We start from the raw sequence: 21169 nt of genomic DNA on the forward strand, positions 1-21169 counted from the left end.
AGGCTATGAAGTTGGGCCCTTTATACTGTCTTGACCTGGGATGCCTTGAGTGGTGTTCAGACCTGAGCTGGGGTAGGAGAGAGAGCCAGAGACTCAGAGAGGACTCCTCCTGGCTTGGCTGTGCCTCTGTGTATGGTGAGTGAGGAGGGTCCCCGCCTGGGAATGCCTACAGGCTAAGGATAAGCAAGTCTGAGTTGGGCCTTCTTGCACCTAGAGTTTTAATACTTCTTGAACCAAGAACCAAACAGCCAGGAGAGAATCAACCAATGTGTTAGTTTTAGTGCTTGCATTTGGCTTTGCTGTAGCAGTGGTGATGAGGTACCAAAGACATAAGAAACTGCTGAACATACTAAGATCTATTCTGGTCTTTAAAGAAGGGAGATGAAACGAAGCTGTGCTGGCATTGGGGCCAGTGGAATATCCAGTGGCTCCGGCTGTGCCCTGAGACTCTTTGCCTTTGCCTCCTAGTGCTGTGGTCCCACAACACCAGGTCCTTCCAGAACAGGCCCACCTCTACTGAGCTGCTGCTCCCTCGCCCTGGGCACTCCCTCCACAGCCAGATGCCGGCCAGCAGTGCCTCCCTGTCTCTCTGGACTTCCATGTTTTGGATGCCGGTTCTGGCTTTCCAAGCAGAGACACCTCATCTGTAATGACTGGAGGAGCCAGGCCAAGACCCTGACCCCTTGGACTTGAAGAATAGCCATTGTTGTCCTCCATGCTCTTAGGCCCAGCCCAGGAGATGTTCAGAATCAAAGCCAGTGTTGATTCCAGTAACTTTGGGTTTATCCAACCATGCTTGGGGTAGGTGTATGGTTTTGAAAAATAATGAGCTGAATGAAAATAATTAATTGTAAATGAATTATGTGAAAATAATTAAATATCTTTCTTGTGTGTAGACTTTTCCCCATAATGTGTAAGTGTTGGGGAAACCACCCTTTTGCTGACACCCTCTGAATACCATCACTGCTTCACTCCCGGGCCCTACTCCTGGGCCTGCCTGCAACTTAGGATCCTGACCCTTTGTCCTGCCCTTCCTGCTGCTCTCCTCCCTATTCCTCCTGACCTGGATGCGGGGGGTCAGTAGGCCGTGGGCCTTTGTCCTGCTCCTCTCTATTCCTGGTCTGTGAGTAGACTGCCTCCTGCACCCTGACACGTGCTGCAGTATGTTGAGTGTGTCGCTGACATGTGAAGATGGGTAGCTTTGTCAGGTGCAAGAAAGGGTTTTCAAATGCTGCCCCCCCTCCTGTCTTGTTATGTATTTATTTTATATGTCTATGTCTTTTACGAATAAAATCTTATCAGAAATGTCTATATAAACCGAGGAAGAGTAGAGCTGCCCCAGTTTAGTCTGAAATCGGAACTTTTAGCCCTACCCAGCTGATCGAGGCCTCCCTTCCCCCACCCTCACCCTGATCCCACCATGTGTGCAGGCCAGGGTCTCCCAGCTGTAGCACAGTTTCCTTATGGTCCTACTGGGCCTCTTAGTAGCTCGCAACCCAGAGGGTCTTCCTAGAAGTTGGGTGGGGCCGACATGAAGCAGATGCCATTGTTCCTCACCTGGTTTAGGGTAGCTCGATGGCCTGGGTCTTTCCTTTCTTGCCAGAGACCTTCTTGTGGGTTCACTCAGTCATTTCCTGGGTCCAGAGATCTTTGAGGGTCTCATGGAAAAGAGAATGGTGTGATGGCCCTTAGGATCCATGTCCACCACCTCTGCACCCCCTGTATTGCAGGGGCAGGAGGGCTAAACATTTCCAGATTCCCTTGCTGCCGTAAGTAAGATTCTCATAGTGAGATTTATGTTTGTGAGGCTGGAGGGCTGAGGGGGCAGAGGAGCTTTCTCTTCAGTGGTGGTGGCAGTTATGAGCAGGGTCCAGCAGAGCCAGGTTTGTGCGGGGGCCACGCTCTATACCCCACTGTGTAGTCCAGCTGCGCGCCAGCCTGGTGTACTTGTGAGTTGTATGGTTTCCTGCCGCTTTCTGACCTTGGATTGCAGCTGCTGGGGTGCCTAGTGTCAACCCCCTGACTTCAGCAGCTGCAGCCCTTCCCAAAGCTTAGTGAGCACCTGTTCCTGCTTGAAACACCAAGAGCAGCTTCTGACTTCTGCACTGAACTCAGAGGAGTACAAGAGGCGCTCCCTGCTGCTCTGTGACTTGAGTCTGTTCTTCGCTTTGATAGGAATGGGCATGAGGGAGAGGAGGTAAATAGGAGGACTGGATCACTATGATGGACCCAGTTCTTCCACCTGGTGGCACTTGGACAGTGTTCACAGGTTCACCCCAAAGGGGAAGGGAAAATTCCTGGGCCCTAGCCAGGACCACCTGCACTTTGGTGAAAGCACAGGCTCTTCAAGGGTTGTAATATAGCCACGGGGAGTGCGGGAACCGGCGCCGTGGGCCAGGATCTTATCATCCAGCTCATTTGCTTCCAGTTGTCATGGTCACAGCATCAACCTCCCATGATGAGGGCTCTGAGCCTTTGTCTGGCCTAGAAATCCGGTCTTCATCATCACCCGGGGCCCTGTGACTGAGTGCATACCAGGCCTTTCATATTTGTGTGATGAGGAAGGGAGCCTGTGTGGGTAAGGAAGTGCTGAGTTCTGGCTGCCTGCGGGGGCAGGGAGTGGTGTCCCCCAGGTCACTAAGGGGCAGTTTCCTGGATCTCATTTGGGGCAGAGGGAGCAAGTTGAAGAGGTGGGAACTGAACCCACTGTTTTCACATCAAAGCTAGAATTACCAACAGAAAGAAAAACTCAAACACTTTATTTTAGATTATAAGAGAAGTAAAAAGCCACACTTACTACCATTAAATCAGATCAGAAGTAATGCTGTTTTGCTCACATATAAATTACGCAGACTGTTCCCTACAAAGAGCCCTGGCCTGCTTCCTTTTCGGCACCGAGTGGCCCCTTTCACTCATTCAGCTGGCAGAGCAAAGCCGAGCCCTTGGCAATCCAGTAATCTTTGGACCTCTGGGAGGGTAAAAGGATGGTCACCACAAAGTTGGTTGAATGACCTAGTGAAGGATACAGGAGAAAGCGTGGTCATTACTTAAAGACTAATCCCTTAATACAAACAGTACGGCACTAGGAGTCAAGGTAACTGGGTGTTCCAGAGTCTGGATTTTGTTCACAGCATCCCTGTGGTGATTTTATTCACCGTTTAAAATATATTTTTATTGATTTCAGAGATGAAGGGAGAGGGAGAGAGAGACACATCAATGATGAGAATCATTGATGGGCTGCCTCCTGCATGCCCCACACTGGGGATCGAGCCCACAACCTGGGCATGTACCTGACCGGGAATTGAACCCTGACCTCCTGGCTCATAGGTCGACACTTAACCACTGAGCTACACTGGCCAGCCAGGCATCTCCTAGCTTCTTCTTCTTATTATTCTTTTTTAAAATATGTTTTTATTGATTTGAGAGAGGAACAGAGAGGGAGAGAGAATCATTGATTGGCTGCATGCCCCCTACTGAGGATCGAGCCCACAATCCTGGGCATGTGCCCTTGACCAGAATTGAACCTGGGACTCTTTGGTCCGCAGGCTGATGTTCTATCCACTGAGCCAAACCAGCTAGGGTTCCTAGCTTCTTAATACTTTTTAGATTTATAATAGGAGTGGGAGATCATGCAGGTGATAGGGGTGTCTATTTTAGTTCTATTCTGTATGTTACCCTTAGATAACATACTTTAACTGAATATTTTATTAGAAAAGTAAGTATCATCAGTATCTATATTCTCTATTCAAAAGGGAAGCATTTTTTTTAGTTCTTTCTGCCCTGCTTCATCTCCCATATTTCTATCATCTGGTAATTTAATTCTAAATTATTATTAAAATCATTTTTATGGTCAAGCTTTGAAAGATTTAATTGTATGTGTGTGTGTTAAATAGAGAGCCAGTGGTTATTAATTTAGAGCCTTTGTATGTCTAAGATTGTCTTTATCACACTTTCTCTTTTGGATGATAATTTGCTTGTATTTCCAATTTTGGTTCAAAGTTGTATTGTCTCCAGCCTTTGAAGATGTTTCTCTATTATCTTTTTATATGCATTGTGGATCATGAGAGTTGTCTATCAATCTGATTCTCTGGAATTTTAATTTCAGCATGTTAATATGTTTTACCTCTTTGCTTTGAGGATTTTATCTCTGATAGTCTTTTTAAAAAATATGTTTTTATTAATTTCAGAGAGAAGAAAGGAGAGGGAGAGAGAGAGAGAAATATCAATGATAAGACAGAATCATTGATCAGCTGCCTCCAGCACGCCTCCTACTGGGGTTCTAGCCCGCAATCCTGGCATGTGCCCTGACCTGGAATCGAACAGTGAGCTCCTGGTTCATAGGTGAACACTCAACCACTGAGTACACCAGCCGGACATCTCTGATAGTCTTAAGTATCACTCTGATATACCTAGGTTACTTTTAAAAATTTGATTATTTGTTTATTTGTGTTTTAAAAAATTATCCCTAACAGACTTTGTGAGATCTCTTAATATGAGATCTCAAGTGTTTCTTCTTTTCTGGGCAATGATTGGCCATTATTTTAAAAAATATTATCACTCTTCATTTTCTCTACTTTCTCCCAGATTGCCTACTAGATCAATGTTGGGAATGTCGGCTTTTCCCACAGTGTTCCTTTTTTAAAAAATTGCATTGTGAATTTTGAGGGATTTCCTCAGCTCATCCTCCTTGCTTACCCTTCGCTATCTTCATTCAGTTCTTCAGCTTATCTGTTCAGAGAGCTCTCTTTCTGTCTGGTTCCTTTCTTCAGGGCTGTATCTCAGTTTCAGGTCTACTCAGATTTCCATTTTTGCAGCCTGACATTCCATTTAATAATTTATTTTAAAATCTCTTTGATGAGTCTCAGTGGATTTGGTGAGAGATTTTAGTGCCGACTCACGCCATCATTGAAAAATTAGAAGTCACTGCTCAATAAACTATCTTCTACTCATTAGACTAATAGAAGCAATCATCGGTTTTAAATTATCCAATCATACTCCATATTAAAATAAACAGAGATTACAGCATTTGTAAATTTGTATAAGTGGGCCTCATTTTAAGCCTAGCTAGTTGGACCAAGGGAGAGCTTAGTAGTGTTTGGGCTTCGGCTGTAGTTTGCATTTGGTCATTATTAGTACCAGGGTCAGAGCATCCTTACCTGTGGTTGAGAGTGTTCCTGCCCGGGCCCCTGTTTTATAAAGTGGGGACTGATAAAGCACTGGGCTTGCGTCGTAATTTTGTTGAGGTTCAAAATGCACCACAGGCAGCACTGGGTTCATCTGTCCGGGCAACGCATCTTCTATCACCATCTCCTTATCGTCCCACCGGAAAGCATCCATGAACATCCCATGAACGAGAACACCGTCCTCAGGAGAGGGCAACTGAAACACACCCAGAAGTTTACAGGTGAGAAGAGGAGAAGGCGGTTAGTAGCTGTGGCCCCACATCCTCCTCAGTTAATTCTGAGAACCAGATTACTGCTGTTCCTCAAATTCTCGCGAGGAGAATACTGTCGAGAGGCTCCGACAGGTAAAATAACTTGCTTTTTTAGCTTGACACCAAACCGCATACTCCATCAACATGTCTGATAGGCGATACCCCTGGGAAACCCTTCATGTGCTTCAGAATAGCGATCATGATATTAAGACTTTTCCCTCCTCATGGGAAGCAGGTGGGATAAGAGGGCTGTGATGACCATCAGTTATTTGTCAGCAAGGTCTTTCAAGGCTATGGGAGCAGATCTGAGTAGAGTGGATGCTGATAGAATTTCCCAGGAACAGTTCCTACTAATACCATGATATTTTAAGGCAGGTTTAGTTAGCAAAAGCCATTCACCCCAACTCCACTGATTGGTTAGTGCCGTGGTTGGCAAACTGCGGCTCTCGAGCCACATGCAGCTTTTTGGCCCCTTGAGTGTGGCTCTTCCTAAGCCTTAGGAGTACCCTAATTAAGTTAATAACAATGTACCTACCTATATACTTTAAGTTAAAAAAATTTGGCTCTCAAAAGAAATTTCAATCGTTGTACTGTTGATATTTGGCTCTGTTGACTAATGAGTTTGCCGACCACTGGGTTAGTGGATACGTTATTGGCAAGAGCAATCTGGAGCAAATTTTTGATTTCATGACACATATAAGGCCCACTGGGATGAACTGAGTCAGAGGCTTTGAGTCAGAGGCTCCCTTTCCCCCTAAATATCTCCGTGCCTCTATGCTGGGTAGCCAGCTTGGCAGTGTTGGTTCACACCCCTGGTTGTATACAGGAATCACCAGGGGAGCTTTATAAAACATCGATGCCCAATGTGTTGGGGTGATCCTGATCTAACTGAGATGTGGCCTGGGCATTGGAACATAGAACTACAGGTGATTTTAACCTGCAGTCAAGGTTGAGAATCACTAACATGCTAGAGCCTTGGTTCTCAAAGGTTAGCGGGCTAAGACCCCATGGAGGACATGTTAAAATATACAGATTTCTGAGTCAGTGGGCCTGGAAGGAGTCCTTGGAGTTTGCATTTCTAATAAGTTCCCAGGCGATGCTGCTGCTGCTGGTCTGGGAACCCCACTTTGAGAGCCTCTGCTCGGGGGGTTGTAAACTGTGTGAGCAAAGAGTTTAAACGGCCCTTCGCGCATGCTTATTTGTGTTAGGGGCAGAGATAGAATAGTGGGGACTAGCTGTTACAAGAAATAAAGGAAGAAATATTCACCATGCTCTGTTACCATGACTGTTTTGTTCTGATTAGACAAAGCACATTCTAACCTGGCTGGGAGTTGTACGCCCTGGGACATGGCGCTAACATCAGAATGCAATCCATCCTCCTGTCCTGAGAACTGCCATCATCATGGAAAGATTTACAACCTTGTGGCTGAAACAATCTAGTCCTGGAGGCACCTGCTCTTTACAACCCCAGCCCCTATTGCCTGTTATCTGGTCCCGGGGCACCCAGAGGCACCCGCCCTCTGTGATGTCCCCTCCTCTCCCCTGCCCCCCCCACTCCCCACCGGCCCCAGCCTGCAGACTTGTAACCTGTAATGATTATACCGTGCTGACTTTCCCATGGCTGTCATTCCTACTTTCCCACGTAATCTTTGTCCTTCCATCCAATATAAGCAGCTGGCTTATGGGGAGGGCAGAGCAGATTTTTGTGGGTGACCTGCTGCTCTCCCCTACTGCCAGCATTATTGGAATAAATGCTCCTCATATATGATTCAACCCTGTCTCTGCTTAATTGGCTGAAGTAGTGACAGGCAGCCTGGACTCCTTGTAACAGGCAGTCTGGATACATTAGTTCTTCAATTACTAATTGAAACCAATGTATTACTTCTGCTAAGAGACAGCTGGATGAATGATGCAGATAATTCATCTTATGATGATATTTATTGTGTGGGTCACATGACATCTGCAGTTTGGTTTACACTTCACTACAATTCTGAAGATGGTGGCATCAGCCGCATTTTACAGATGCAAACACTGAAGTGCAGATATATAGTAATGGCTTTAGCACACACAGCTGGAGAGGGTGTGGGAACCGGGCCAGGGTTCCCAAACAGTCATGAACAATGGGAGTGACAGGCCTTGTTGTCAATATACCTATGTGTGCAGGAGAGACTAGAGAGCTCAGATGGAGCTGACAGCTGATACTGCTACCAATCAAGGCTAAGAGCTCATAGAGAGCTCAGATATAGCTACCATGTTAACCAGCCAGTGTGCTGGGCAGCGGAGCTCAGGTACTGCTATGATGTGAGGTGGTGAGTCTAGGGGGCAGCGTGCGGCTGCTCAGATAATAGCTGTGGGTACAGAGACTGATGCTGCTTCATGGGAAAGATACGTATTCACTAGCCGGCGTCTGGCTGCCTGTCTGTATGGACTTTGCTATAAAGGACTGTCTTGTCTGATGAGTTATGGCCACTGGCTTCTGCAATAAAGACTCATTCTTACACCCACAACCTCTTATGGCTTCTCGGTCTAAGACCCGGTGTCCAAGGAGGTCCAGCCCCAGGCAGAGGAGCTCAGACCCAACACCTGTAACTAGTGCGCAGAGGATAAAGGAGGAACTTGGACTAAGTTCCCAACAGTTAGAACAGTGGGCAGAGCTCGAGAAGGGACCAGCCCTGGTGTAGTCGGGAAGAATTGAGAAGAATATATGGACTTGGAACAACTCAGAGCAGCAGTGCCAAGCAGTGCTCTTGCTGGCCTGACAGAGGGGAAGAGTCAGAATTTAAATTTAGGCCTGCCTGATTCTGAAACTCCTGCTTTTAACCTCTTGATATATTTTCTCCACAAGAAGAAAGTTACTGTAGATGTCTGTGATATTGAGATTTATAAAAAAAATATATGTTTGGTCATTCAGATAAGCAAAATATTATATATACAGTGGGGCCTTGACTTACGAGTGTAATTCATTCTGAGACTGAGCTAGTTAAGGAGCTCATTAAGGAGCTTGTTAACTCAAATTACTATATCAACTCAATGCAAAATATCGGCTGAGAGACAGCTGGTATCTCAAAAAACTCGTTAGTCGGGACACTAGTAAGTCAAGGCCCCACTGTGTGTGTGTGTGTGTGTGTGTGTATATATATATACTTGGTCTTCCTCCAAGGCTCTTTCTTTACTTTTTTAAATCCTCACCTGAGAATCTTTTTTCCATTGAATTTTTGAAAGAGTAGAAGGGAGGAAAGAGAGATAGGGAAAGAGGGAGATAGAAACATCAATTAGCTCCCTCCCACAGGTGCTCCTCCTGGGGCTGAGGAACCTGCAACCGAGGTACATGCCCTTGACTGGGAATCGAACCCGTGACTCTAACCACTGAGCAGCCAGCCAGGGCCTTCTGTGGCTTTGACTCACAGCTCCCGAACTCCTTGGAATTTCCTGGATGTTGAAAGTGATAGCGGTGTCTTTCGTTATGTTAATGGGACGGGTCTGGGCAGCACCTAAAGATGGGGGCTGGAGCTTTCAGTGTCCCCCCCACAGCACCTCTGGGAGGGAGGCTGAGTTCAGCCACCGATGGCCAGTGATCCAGTCAACCATGACTATGTAATGAAGCCTCCACAAACCCCCAGAGGACTGGGTTCGGAGAGCTTCAGGGTGGACAGGTGGAGATGTGGGGAGAGTGGCACGCTTGGTGGGCACAGACGCTCTGTGCCCTTCCCCTGTACCTTACCCTAGGCATCGCTTCCATCTCGCTGTTCTGAGTTATATCCTTCTAACCAGTAACTAGTTAAGTAAAAAGTTTCGCCTGGCCGGTGTGGCTCAGTGGCTGAGCGTCGACCCATGCACCAAGAGGTTGCTGGTTTGATTCCCTATAAGGGCACACACCGTTTGCAGGCTTGATCCCCAGTTGGGGGCATGCAAGAGGCAGCCAATCTATGTTTCTCTCTCATCGATGTTTCTATCTCTCTCTCCCTTCCTCTCTCTCTAAAAATCAATAAAACATATTAAAAATAACGTTTCTCTGAGTTCTTTGAGCCACTCTAGAAAATTGATTGAAGCCCAGGACGGAGTCATGGGAACCTCTGACATAGAGCCAGTGGGTCAGAAGCACAGGTGACAATGCGGGCTTGACACTGGCATTTGAAATGGGGGTGGTGGGGAGCAATCTTGTAGGACTGAACTCTTAACCTGTGGGGTCAGATGCTATCTCTGAGTAGTGTCAGAATTGAGCTGAATTGTTTGTCTCCCAGCTGGTGTTTGAGAACGGCTTGCTGGTGTAGGCACCACCTCTACCTCCTCCCCCTGTCCCACATTGGGCTCAGATCTAGTCACTGCTAATTGGAGAGCTCGATTTGGGGGGTGTGAGCCCCATCCTGCCCCTTCTGCTCTCACATATGGGAGGCAGGAGAGGCAGGGGGGGTTGGCAGAGATACTGAATGACAGTGGGACAGATGCTGCTTTGCTGTCACAACAGTCAGGGAGACAATACCTGCAGGTCCATGGGTAGTTCTTCTCCAAACTTCACCGTCTTGGCAGCTTCTATAACTGCGGCTTGATCCCGATAGACAGGAATCACGTTGTACTTGAAACTCAGCTCATCTATAGGCAAATTGTATTTCCGAGCATGATTTTGAAGAGTTCCTGTAAACAGAAAAAATCAGAAAAATGGCTCCTCTGACCAAGATCACTGCTGTCCAAACACAGCCCCCACCTGCCCCCAACCAGGCTGCTCTAGCATTAGAGAGCTTCCTCTCCACGGAGAAGGGGCAACCATTGGCACCTTATTCTGAATTAGTTCGAGGAGACAGGAAGCCTGTGGGTGATGCTGGGAGGGGCGGGGCCAACACGTGTATTGTGGTCATGGCTGGGAAGAGAGGGAAGGAGACTAAGTCTGAAGTGCACTGCTCTGCCCTGGAGGGAGACAAACCAGTGAGGGAGCTCCAGAACCCAGTCTCCCCACCTTGACAGTCCTGTTCAGCTGTCTTGTATGGGCTGTTTATTGGGGATTCAGGAGGAGAGAGAAAAGGGCTCAGCTGATTAGCACCTAGCAGCCCAGTGGCCCTGGCCCACTCTGGGGCTCTCTATCAGGAATCCCTGAAATAACACCCCGCCGCCCTCTGGGCTGAGGAAAGGACATCAAGAGTATTTTTTAGTCAGCTATAATGAAAAAATAAAATTTTTCTTAAAAGAGCTTTAGAGGGAGGGAAGCTGCTTAGACTTGGAGCTGGAGCAGCTGGAGGGCGTGTGGTGCCCTGGAGCACACGTTGCATGGGGATCTGGGGCTCATTGTGTGTGTCCACAGGGGCAGCGGTGTTTGCATCACCCGACAAGGGCGGGGGTTAGGGAACATCTGCTGTTTCTGTCATCCTTTTCCCTGGCAAGCCAGGAAGAGCTGGGCCTCACTGGACTTCCCTATAAATCAACAGCCTCATGGTGAGGCCAGTCTCGGCCATGCCATCTTGCCCATCTTAGAGGCCCGGGCCCGAGCACACCATGCCTTCCTGGGGGGCGTCCGTGGGGAAAGCACTCGTACCTGTTAGAAATCCTTGAGGGAAGAAGAACCCGGAGATCCAGAAGGACTTAGGCTGCCCTCGTTTGAGCCACAGCTGGAGGAGACACATTACACCAAAATGTACTGTTTTCCTGAGACGGAGTTTGCCATTTAAATCAAAGTCAGATTCTGGAGGGCCTCTCAGGAGGCAGAATCTAAAGCAGTCCTGGGTGAGCCGCCAGCCCCATCCTGACCGCCTGCCCTGGCCCTGCCCTCACCCCGCAGCCTGACCACAAACCCAGAACCTGGTTATTACAGAGGGTGGACGAGAGGGAGATGGCAGCAAGGCCACACTGGGGTTCGGGCCCATTTCAGGTTGGTTCGGTACCTCACAGTGGGGTCCCGTGAACGAAATATGAATCTCCAGGGATGGCATGGAATTAAAATGGGATGTGGGGATAGGGGCCTGGGGCAAACTCCATTACAATGAGCACAGCATGTCTAAAGTGATGCCATTCTGAGAGGATCTGTTTCCTTGGGCTGAGATGATTCCTCAAGGGTTGTCGATATGTTAGCTAGGGCTCCCTACGGACCTTAGGGCCAACTGCGTCGCCAGATTTATCAAATCCCACACAAGAGCATTTTCTTACGTCCACAAATGCGGTCCTCAGAATAAGGTCTTTGACCCATGATCCTAGTGGTTTCAGGGACGGGTAGGCTGTGTTGGACCACAGCGCGGGAACTTGGTTGTTGAGGAAACTGTTATACACCTTTTCCATTTCTTCAGACATCACCACAAATCCAGCAATGGCTTTGTTGAGTGTTTCTAGAGAAGTCTAAGAGAACAAGAAAGGGTTGATGCCCTGCACAGACGTAATTAGCAAGTGGGAAATGCACCCATTGGTGGTGGCAGGTGCTGCCGGCTGATAGGCCCTTTTGCTGATAGTCATGGCCCGCTGACCAGTATGCTATTCTCTGCATACTGTCTGGTGGGTCAGACCCTCCCATCCTCCATGCATCTTTACAACATGCAACCATGGGGTGTGAAATAATGGGGCGGGGGGCAGTTCTGGCAGTTAGTAGCGGAATCCAATGAAGTGGGAAGAAGAGAGGAAGAGAAATGTCCCCAGCAGCCAAAAGAAATGGTTTTGAACAATGCCACTGGAAGATTTAGTGTGCGTCAGGTACTAGGGAAACAGAGGTGGCTAATATACCAGTCCCTTTTTCTTTAAGAAAGTCATTTTCCATTGGGAAAGCCTTACTCATGGAGGGGTAATTACAAAACAATGTGGTCATTACAGGGACAGACACAGAACCAGAAATGATGGCCCCTGAGGAAGGGTTCCTAAGTCATGGGATGTTGGAGGGGAGGGCTGGTGTCCAGGAAGCGTTTACGGAGGAAGTGATGCTTAGACTTGTCTGTCTTCAAGTGGGGGATGTGGAAGAGACAAGGGACGAGCAGCACCCATCTCCTCTTCTTCCTTTGAACACCAGTCCTCCCCACCCCCTAGTTTTAACTGGGCAGAGAGCAATCCACCCAGAGGCTCTATTTCTTTCTTTCTTTCTTTCTTTCTTTCTTTCTTTCTTTCTTTCTTTCTTTCTTTCTTTCTTTTTTTTTAAATTGATTTTTTACAGAGAGGAAGGGAGAAGGATCGAGAGTAAGAAACATCGATGAGAGAGAAACATCGATCAGCTGCCTCCTGCACACCGCCCACTAGGGATGTGCCCACAACCAAGGTACATGCCCTTGACTGGAATCAAACCTGGGACCTTTCAGTCCGCAGGCCGACGCTCTATTCACTGAGCCAAAAAGGTTAGGGCGAGGCTCCATTTCTTAGCCAGGCTTGCAGCTGGGGTGCGGCCATGTGACCATTTTGGCTAATGGATACAAGAAGAAATGATGCATGCAACTTCTGGGTCACATTTTTATGAGAAAGCTGCTTTTCCTCAGCTCTCTTCGCCCCCCAGTGACTAGCAAAAGGGGACAGTGGGAGCAGCCACCTTAGACCCAGAAGTGGCAGCTACCTGTTAAGGCTGGAAGATCCAACCCTCTCTCTGAGATCCCTGGATGAGCTCAGAAAGCAAGACCAACTACCCGCCCTAGACAGGGCTCCCTCTGGGCAGGCAGCTGAGAGACAAGTGAATTTCTATCTTGTTTTGGTTGCTATATTGGGGGATCTTTATCACAGCAGCTTCATCTGTATCCTGATTCATTCAAGACAGAAGGTAATTGGCCCTGAGCTGGGGACCTGGCCCGCTGACACTGGTGTGTACCTTCCTCGATGCCATAGTCTCACGGTGAGGACTTCCTATATTCAGCGGCTGCTGTGTACCCCTGACCCATGAGGCTAGGCATTGCCAGCCACCAGCAACATTCAGAGACTTTGTTTTCCTAGGAGGGGACAGATGGCCTTTGGCTTTAAAAGATTTACTCCATCTGTCCTCCCCAATCTCATCACTGAGCCTTGACTCTGTGGTAGGTATTTGGTTCCCTGCTTGGTGGTAAAACTTCTCCTGTTATTGTTCTATATTTGGTCTCTAATAGCTTTTGTGTTTCCCTTATCAATGTTATACACGTAGAAACCAGGAAGGTGTTTAGCCATCATGACACAGTCAAGACCATGTAGCGAGAACATACTCCTGAGCATAAGGCAAAAGACCAAAGAGTTGCTCTCAAGTTTTAGTTGCAGTGAAATCATTTGGGGGAGTTTTCTTTTAAAAAAGTCAGTCTTCCCAGGAATTTCCAGAAATTCTCTCTCAGGGCTGGAGTGGGATCAGGAGTTACATTTTGAACCTGGGGCAGAGTGGATTTTACTGCAGGTGTTTTGTGACCCACACTCTGAGAAATGCCGGCTTTCACAGTCCTCATAAATGCGATCTTATTCAATGCAAACTAGACATCAAGAACGAGAACTTTATCTCTAATGCTTTAGTTCTCTAAAGTGGTCTCTGATCACATTTCTGATTTGTCAATGGTAATTCTAAGGGTGTAAGGATAATGAGGAGATAGAGGATTTGTAATGTCCCATATACACCAAGCCATTATTAGAGAGATAACGTGGCCTTGTTTGGGAAGTGTAAATTCAATTTTAAAGAAGTTGGGTTTGAAGAATTGTTAGCATATTCAAATGGAAATGTTGAAGTGATGGGAAGGGAAGGCTCTAAACACACTCATGTTATATAATTCTCTACACAGCTTTGATACCCCACAGCAATGATGGCAGTGAGCGCCCATACGTGGATTAATTTCAGCAGATTGTTAAACCGGTCCACTTCTTGTCCAAGAACAGTGGTCAAGGAGTTAAAGCGTCCTTGAGGGTCCTTGATGAAAAGGCTCTCAGAAGCATTCTCCATTTCTAGTATTTCTGAAACATAGAGAGTCAATTCCTCAGATCGATTATCACTAATTTCTGTCCTCATATCATTATGGTTGTAATTTACTTGTCTTAGCCTTTCTTTCTTTCTTTTTTAAAAATATATATTTTATTGATTTTTTACAGAGAGGAAGGGAGAGGGATAGAGAGTTGGAAACATCGATGAGAGAGAAACATCGACCAGTTGCCTCCTGCACACCCCCTACTGGGGATGTGCCCACAACCAAGGTACATGCCCTTGACCGGAATCGAACCTGGGACCCTTCAGTCTATAGGCTGTCGCTCTATCCACTGAGCCAAACCAGTTAGGGCTCTTAACCTTTCTTGAAGCCAAATTCTCCTGTGCCTGGGCCTAGGCTGAACGGGAGGCAGGCCATGCAGTCGTCGGTGGCAAATGCTAGCAGGACAAGCAGCTACCGGGTAGATCTGAGACATCCCTGAGAACAGAGGTGCCAGGGGCCCTGAGTCTCCTCTGCCTTGCAGGTTCATAAGCCCAACTCTTCCCAGCACACCTGTGTGGCATATGGGAGAGGAGGGTTGGCAGTGAGAGACCGAGAGATGAGAGAGAATTTGCATTTATGCCAAGTTACTGAGCATAATTCAAAGGGACTGACTGAATTATGAAACAGGCCCTTGGTTCAAGCTGGACTGGAAATTTTGTTCTTCTTTTCCCCTACAATCCAGCAAGTGGAGGCTCATATAAACTCCAAAAATATGAAGGAAGTGTATTTCCTTGCATATCTGAATAAAGTGTGGGTAAATGAGTGGCTCTGAAACGCACCTATCAAATTCCTTCCTAACCAGTCACATTATGGCTGTGTAAAAAATCACAAGCAGCGTGGGTTAGTCCAATCTTTTGGGTCCACATGCCCTTCGTCTTCTCCTTCTATCATTTTGTTATCATCATAACTAGCTAGTTTAAAAGGATATATATTTTTATTGATTTCAGAGAGGCAGGAGGAGAGCGAGCGAGATAGAAACATCAATGAAGAGAGCGAGAAAATCATTGTTAGGCTGCCTCCTGCATGCTCCCTACTGGGATAGAGCCTGCAACCTGGGCATGTGCTCTGACTAGGAATCCAACCGTGACCTCCTGGTTCATAGGTCAACGCTCAACCACTGAGCCACGCCAGCCAGGCTTAGCGAGTTTGTAATATTAGCAACAGAAAGAGAGCAAAGTGGTGGCCAGACATTATAAGCATGGTCATCTGGGCAGCTTCACCGGGAAGCTGCAACTTGATACTCCCCAGGGAACCTCTGGTCCATTCCGTGCAAGTCACTGCGGGGAGGGGTCAAACAAACGGGGAGTTGGATCCATGCGAAATGAAGTCGGGTGACTTAGGGAAGGTGTTTACCTGTCAGTCTGTCCTGGGAAAAAGATAATTGGCTGGGGGTGGAGCACTGCAAGTGCAGTGAAATCCAGACAAAGAATTCTCTCTGCCTAGCCTTGTCCCTACTCCCTTGCACTCTCTTGCTACGCGACCCACACTTGCCCTCATGCTAGCCTACTATGTGCCCTTAAGCAACCACATGGCCATGGGCTACAGCTGGGAACCCAAGCTAAGCTCGTCGTATGCTGGACTGAACTGTGCTTTGATATGGAGGGGAAACGCTGCGCAGAGGCTTTAATCCTAGCCCTGCTGAAGACTAGGCTGGACTTTTTCCATAGTGAGGCAGAGGAAGATGGGGCCTTGGAAGAAAACCCCCTTAATTTTACCTCATCAATAAAGCTCGCCACAATAACTCCTGTGGGAGCCTCAGGAATTCTTTCGCCCGTGGCACCCCAAGAACTCCACTTCCACTGGTAACAGGTGGGGACACGGAGGGCACCTCACTGATAACAGTTTGCCTCGGGTGTTCCAAACCCTCAGTTCTCTTGTTGAGCCAATTGCATCCCTGCCCCTATTCTCAGCAGATGGCATCACTTATTTCACAGTAAAAGTATAAGCTTTATGAAGCCTGGAGAGAAAACCTCCTAGGTGTCAGTGGAACTCTGAGACAAATACACTTTATCTCCATCCTTCCATCCATCCATCCATCCATCCATCCATCCATCCATCCATCCATCTTCATCCCATTTCACCTAGTCCTCCATTTTAGACTTATTAAAAATTGCTTTCTAAAATAACTGACTCCGTTTGCTTCAACATCAACAGGACTCTGCTCAAGAAGAGATTCTTTTGAGGCCTGTTTTAGGAGGCAAATAACTGGTTTATGAGGTCACACTGGCCCCTTTTTTTCTGGGGCACTTGGCAAGACTCAATCTGTGATACTGTAATATAACAAGAATATATATATATTTCGGTCTTCATCTCTAGCTCCTGATCAGATCTCCTAAAACCCTTGTAATTTCATAAGTGAGAAAAACAACAGGGCCATCACTTTTCATAACATTTGGTTTTTGACTCTGGCTCCTGAAACAGCTTGAGTGATAAAGGTAAAAACAGCATCTCTTGTTATTCATAACAAGCCCCCTTCAACCACATCTAGCTTATGTTAATGGGTTGACTTTTAGGAACCCAAAGCATGGGGAAGCTGGTTGTCAGCAGAACCAGCCCTGTGATTAGCGGCTTGGAACTTTCAGCTTCATTCTCTGACCTCCTGGGAGAGGAAAGGGGCTGGGGGCTGATGATTTAATCAACCAACCATGCCTACGATATGAAGCCTCCATAAAAGTACAACCAAAAGGCTCTGGAGAGCCTTTTTTTCTGAGCTTCCTAATGTCTCTAGATCTGTGCTGCCCAGAAAAGGAGCCGCTAGCCACATGTAGCTACTTAAACTTAAACTTAAATTTAAAATTACTTTTCTCAGTGGCACAGTGGCATTTCAAGTGCCCCCATCTACACTAATAAAAGACAAAGATGCTAATTGGCCGTACCTTTGCTATGCCCAAGCCACGCCCACAAAGCCAATCAGAGCGACTATATGCAAATGAACCCAACCAAGATGGTGGCCGGCAGCCACGGAGCTGGAGCAAGCAGGAAGCTTGGTTGCACCGGAGATGGAGGAAGCCAAGCTTCCTGCCTGCTCTGGCCAGCTGTGGCCTCTGCAAAAGGCAACAAAGTTTCAATTATCGAAGCTAAATAAATCCCATATACCTGCTTCCAGCCAGCTTCCACTGGGAGCTTGTGTGGCTGGGGGCTGTGGCCAGCCTGCAAACAGCCATCAGCCCCTCACCCAGGCTGGCCAGGCACCCCAGGGGGGACCTCCACCCTGAAGGGGCTGTGACCAGTCTGAAAACAGCCCTCAGCCCCTCACCCAGGCTGTCCAGGCACCCCAGCGGGACCCCCACCCTGATCCTGGACACCCTTCAGGGCAATCCAGCCGGCCCCCACCCATGTACCAGGCCTCTATCCTATATAATAAAAGGGTAATATGCAAATTGACCCTAACAGCAGAGCGACTGGAAATCACTGGTCACTATGACACACACTGACCACCATGGGATAGATGCTCAATGCAGGAGCTGCCCCCTGGTGGTCAGTGTGCTCCCACAGGGGGAGCTCTGCTCAGCCACAAGCCAGGCTGATGGCTGCCAGTACAGCAGTGGTGGTGGGAGCCTCTTCTGCCTCCTCAGCAGTGCTAAGGATGTCCGACTGCAGTTAGGCCTGCTCCCTGCTGGCAAGTGGACATCCCCTGAGGGCTCCTGGGCTGCCAGAGGGATGTCTGACTGCCAGCTAAGGCCCAATCCCCCGGGGAGCATGCCTAAGCCAGCAGGTGGTCATTCCCCGAGGGGTCCCAGACTGTGAGAGGGCACAGGCTGGGCTGAGGGACCCTCTCGAGTGCACAAAATTTTGTGCACCTGGCTTCTAGTATTGGATAATAAAGATCATTTCCATTATTATAAAAGATTCTATTGGGCAGCCCCTGCTCTAGAATCCATGTCATTTTTCTGCTCCATTCAAGATAAATAGCTGAATTAACCTGGGCTGGTGGACACATCCATGTGCCAGGACGGTGGTGTACCCTGATTCTTCGGAGACAGAGCTCCTGCCCAAGGATCTCTTCATCTGGCTCTTTATCGCTCTCCTTCATGATAGCCTTTCAAATGAACTATAGAGGCAATTGTTTTCTGAGTCCTGTGAGCTGTTCTAGAAAATTACTGAACTCAAGAAGGGGCTGGGGTTGTGGGAACCCTTGATTTGTAGCTGTCTGGTCAGAAGTACAGATCACAACCTGGGACTTGCAAGCAGCATCTACAGTTGGGGGGCAGTCTTGCTGTGGGACTGAGCCTTTAATCTGTGGAGTCTGTGCTCACTCTGGACAGTTAATGTCATAATTAAATTGTAGGGACACCCAGTTGGTGTCCAGAGAGTTGGAGAACTGTTTAATGTGAGGGAATGATCCACACATTTGGTGTGAGAATTATTGTGAGTAGAGTGAGAAATACAGTTTACTCTTATAGTCATTGTTTTATTTTCTGCTTAAATTTTTGTTTCCCTATGATTACATCTCTTCCAACCATGAGCAATAGATTAATAAATCTACATCTGCAGTCATTTTAACAAAAGTGTTTCTCTCTGATCATTTAGGAAGATTCATTAACTCACCAGAAAACAAGGTGAAATTAATTCAGCTATTTATCTTGAATGGAGAAGAAAAGTGACATGGATTCTAGAGCAGGGCTGTCCAATAGAACCTTTTATGATAATGGAAATGATCTTTATTATCCAATATGGGGGCACTTGAAATGCCACTGGTGCCACCAAGAAAAGAAATTTTAAATTTAATTTTAAGTTTAAGTAGCTACATGTGGCTAGCGGCTACTTTCTTGGACAGCACAGCTCTAGAGACATTAGGAAGCTCAGAAAAAAGTCTGATGAAAGTTACCGTGGCTAGAAACCAACTTGCTCCTTCTGCTTCTGGCAGTTGAGGTGCTGTAGGCCTCTAGTCTATGAATGGACTGTGCCACATCACAATAACTTTCTATGTAAAGGCAAGTCTGCATAATAAGCAATTTGGACACCTGCTATCACTCAGCTCTCTGAGTTTACTCCTAAAAGTTCCAGTATATACAGTTGCCAGAGATTATTTATTACCTGGAACTCTGCTCCGGATAGAAGTAACAAGTTCTTGGACAATTTCATCATTGCTCTTTCCCTCTCCACCAGAAGATGACCTTGGCTGAACTTCAAGTATGGTGTTGATTAAAGTGGTGGTCTCTTTGTACTGTAACCGTGGGAAGAGACAGAATAGTGAAGATTCCAATTCTCAACACATAATTTTGTAGCACCTATAGTTCACTTAGTGAAATAATGGCAGTTATTAAAAAAACAAGAAACTTTTATATTTTATTTTGAAGATAGAGTTGGTAAAATATGCTCATTGGAAATGCACAGTACATCATTGTCAGTGTTATGATTAAAATATTTCAGTTGGACAACAATGTGAATTTCTTAATGCACCGAACTGTACTTAAAAATGGCTATAAGGATAAATTTTAGGCCCTGGCTGGTTTTGCTCAGTGATTAGAGCATCGACCCCATGGACCAAAGGGTCGTGGGTTTGATTCCCAGCCAAGGGTGTGTACCTTGGTTGCAGGTTCATCCCTGACCCCATGTGGGAGGCAACGAATCGATGTGTCTCTCTCACGTGATGTTTCTCTCTCTCCCCCTCCTGTCTCTCCCTTACCCCCTCTCTCTCTTTAAAAAAATCAATAGAAAAAACAGGATTAAAAAAATAAAATGATAAATTTTATGTTGTATATATTTTACCACAATAAAATGGTTAATTTTTTTTTTGGCTAATCATTTAAAAGGCAGTTATGAAAGTAAGGAAGAAATAATGAGAATTGAGTTTTAGAATGCTTTTCTAATTGAGAAAATGTTATTTAAATAAAAATATTATGGCTTACTATAGAAATTTTGAAAACACAGAAAAGTACAGAGAAAAAAATTTCATGATCCTGCTTTTCAGAGATATTTATAACTTTGGTTTACTGCCCCCTCCTGCCTCTCATCCTGGACATTGTCTCTATATGTGTGCATACAGTTAAAAAAAACTTGAACCCGTATAATTTATATAGTATTCTTTTTCAATTTCATGAACATTCTTTCAAACATTACTATCGACATATTCATTAGATTCTAAACACATATACAAAGTCATTTACTTAATGCTATAGTTAAATAGTTTGGTTTCCTTACTCAATGCCAGTCATTTAATACCATGAATTTTCTATTTTAGTTCTTAACTCTTTGGTTGGATGGAAGAGTCTTGAAACATTTAGTGCAGCCAGTCTGGTATCACTTCCTATGATGGTAACTGAATTAGAGACTTCTGGTGAGCAACCATTGCCAGTTTGCTTCTCCTCTAGGGTATAGCAAAGATTACAGGTTCTTGCACCCTTACAGAAAGATGGTTCATGTGACTATTATGGTAAATGAGATGTGAGTCAAAGTGACGGTGGAAGCAGTGAAAAGCCTATGCCTAATTCTTCTGTTTCTCTCTTCCCAGGCTGTGATGAAGGGGCCATTTTTTTCTCTAGTGAATGCAGCTACGTACGTTATAAGAGTGCCTTTCTCAGATTGGGTCCCAGGATGATTATGTGAAGTACAACCCCTCTATCAATCTGCTATCACAGCTGTTGTACTAAATTATTGGGACTTGAGTAATTTTCTTACTGCAGCACAACTGACTCCATCCTGACGAATATAGTAGACCATTTATACTTTTTTTTTTTGGGGGGGGGGGTTGGAAGTGAGGTGGACCAGCTGCTAACATGGCCTGTTTCTTATTATTGTAGTTCCAAACTAGTTCTAGAATATGTCCATGCATAGCTTCCGTTTTTTTAGTTTCCTTTTTAAAGAAGCAAAAAATGATTGCTTCTGTTTCTTATTGTTTTGCTGAATCTCTTTGCATCACAGTCGTCTCTCATCA

At 46.3% G+C, this 21169-nt stretch overlaps 1 protein-coding gene across 1 annotated transcript in view; it reads right to left on the reverse strand.

Moving 5' to 3' along the window:
* Positions 1–2781: 2781 nt before the first annotated feature.
* DNAH6 (dynein axonemal heavy chain 6) overlaps positions 2782–21169 on the reverse strand; it is a 235511-nt gene continuing 217123 nt past the window's right edge. Inside the window, exons 70-76 of the mRNA XM_059659291.1 lie at positions 19330–19459; positions 14154–14281; positions 11567–11752; positions 10959–11031; positions 9915–10066; positions 5157–5379; positions 2782–3012 (exon numbers count right to left, since the gene is read on the reverse strand). Of these exons, the coding sequence (XP_059515274.1) occupies positions 2909–3012; positions 5157–5379; positions 9915–10066; positions 10959–11031; positions 11567–11752; positions 14154–14281; positions 19330–19459 (996 nt within the window). The 3' untranslated portion in view covers positions 2782–2908. The remainder of the gene's footprint in view (positions 3013–5156; positions 5380–9914; positions 10067–10958; positions 11032–11566; positions 11753–14153; positions 14282–19329; positions 19460–21169) is intronic.

Source organism: Myotis daubentonii, chromosome 12 (genome assembly GCF_963259705.1).
Source record: "Myotis daubentonii chromosome 12, mMyoDau2.1, whole genome shotgun sequence".
NCBI lineage: Eukaryota > Metazoa > Chordata > Mammalia > Chiroptera > Vespertilionidae > Myotis > Myotis daubentonii.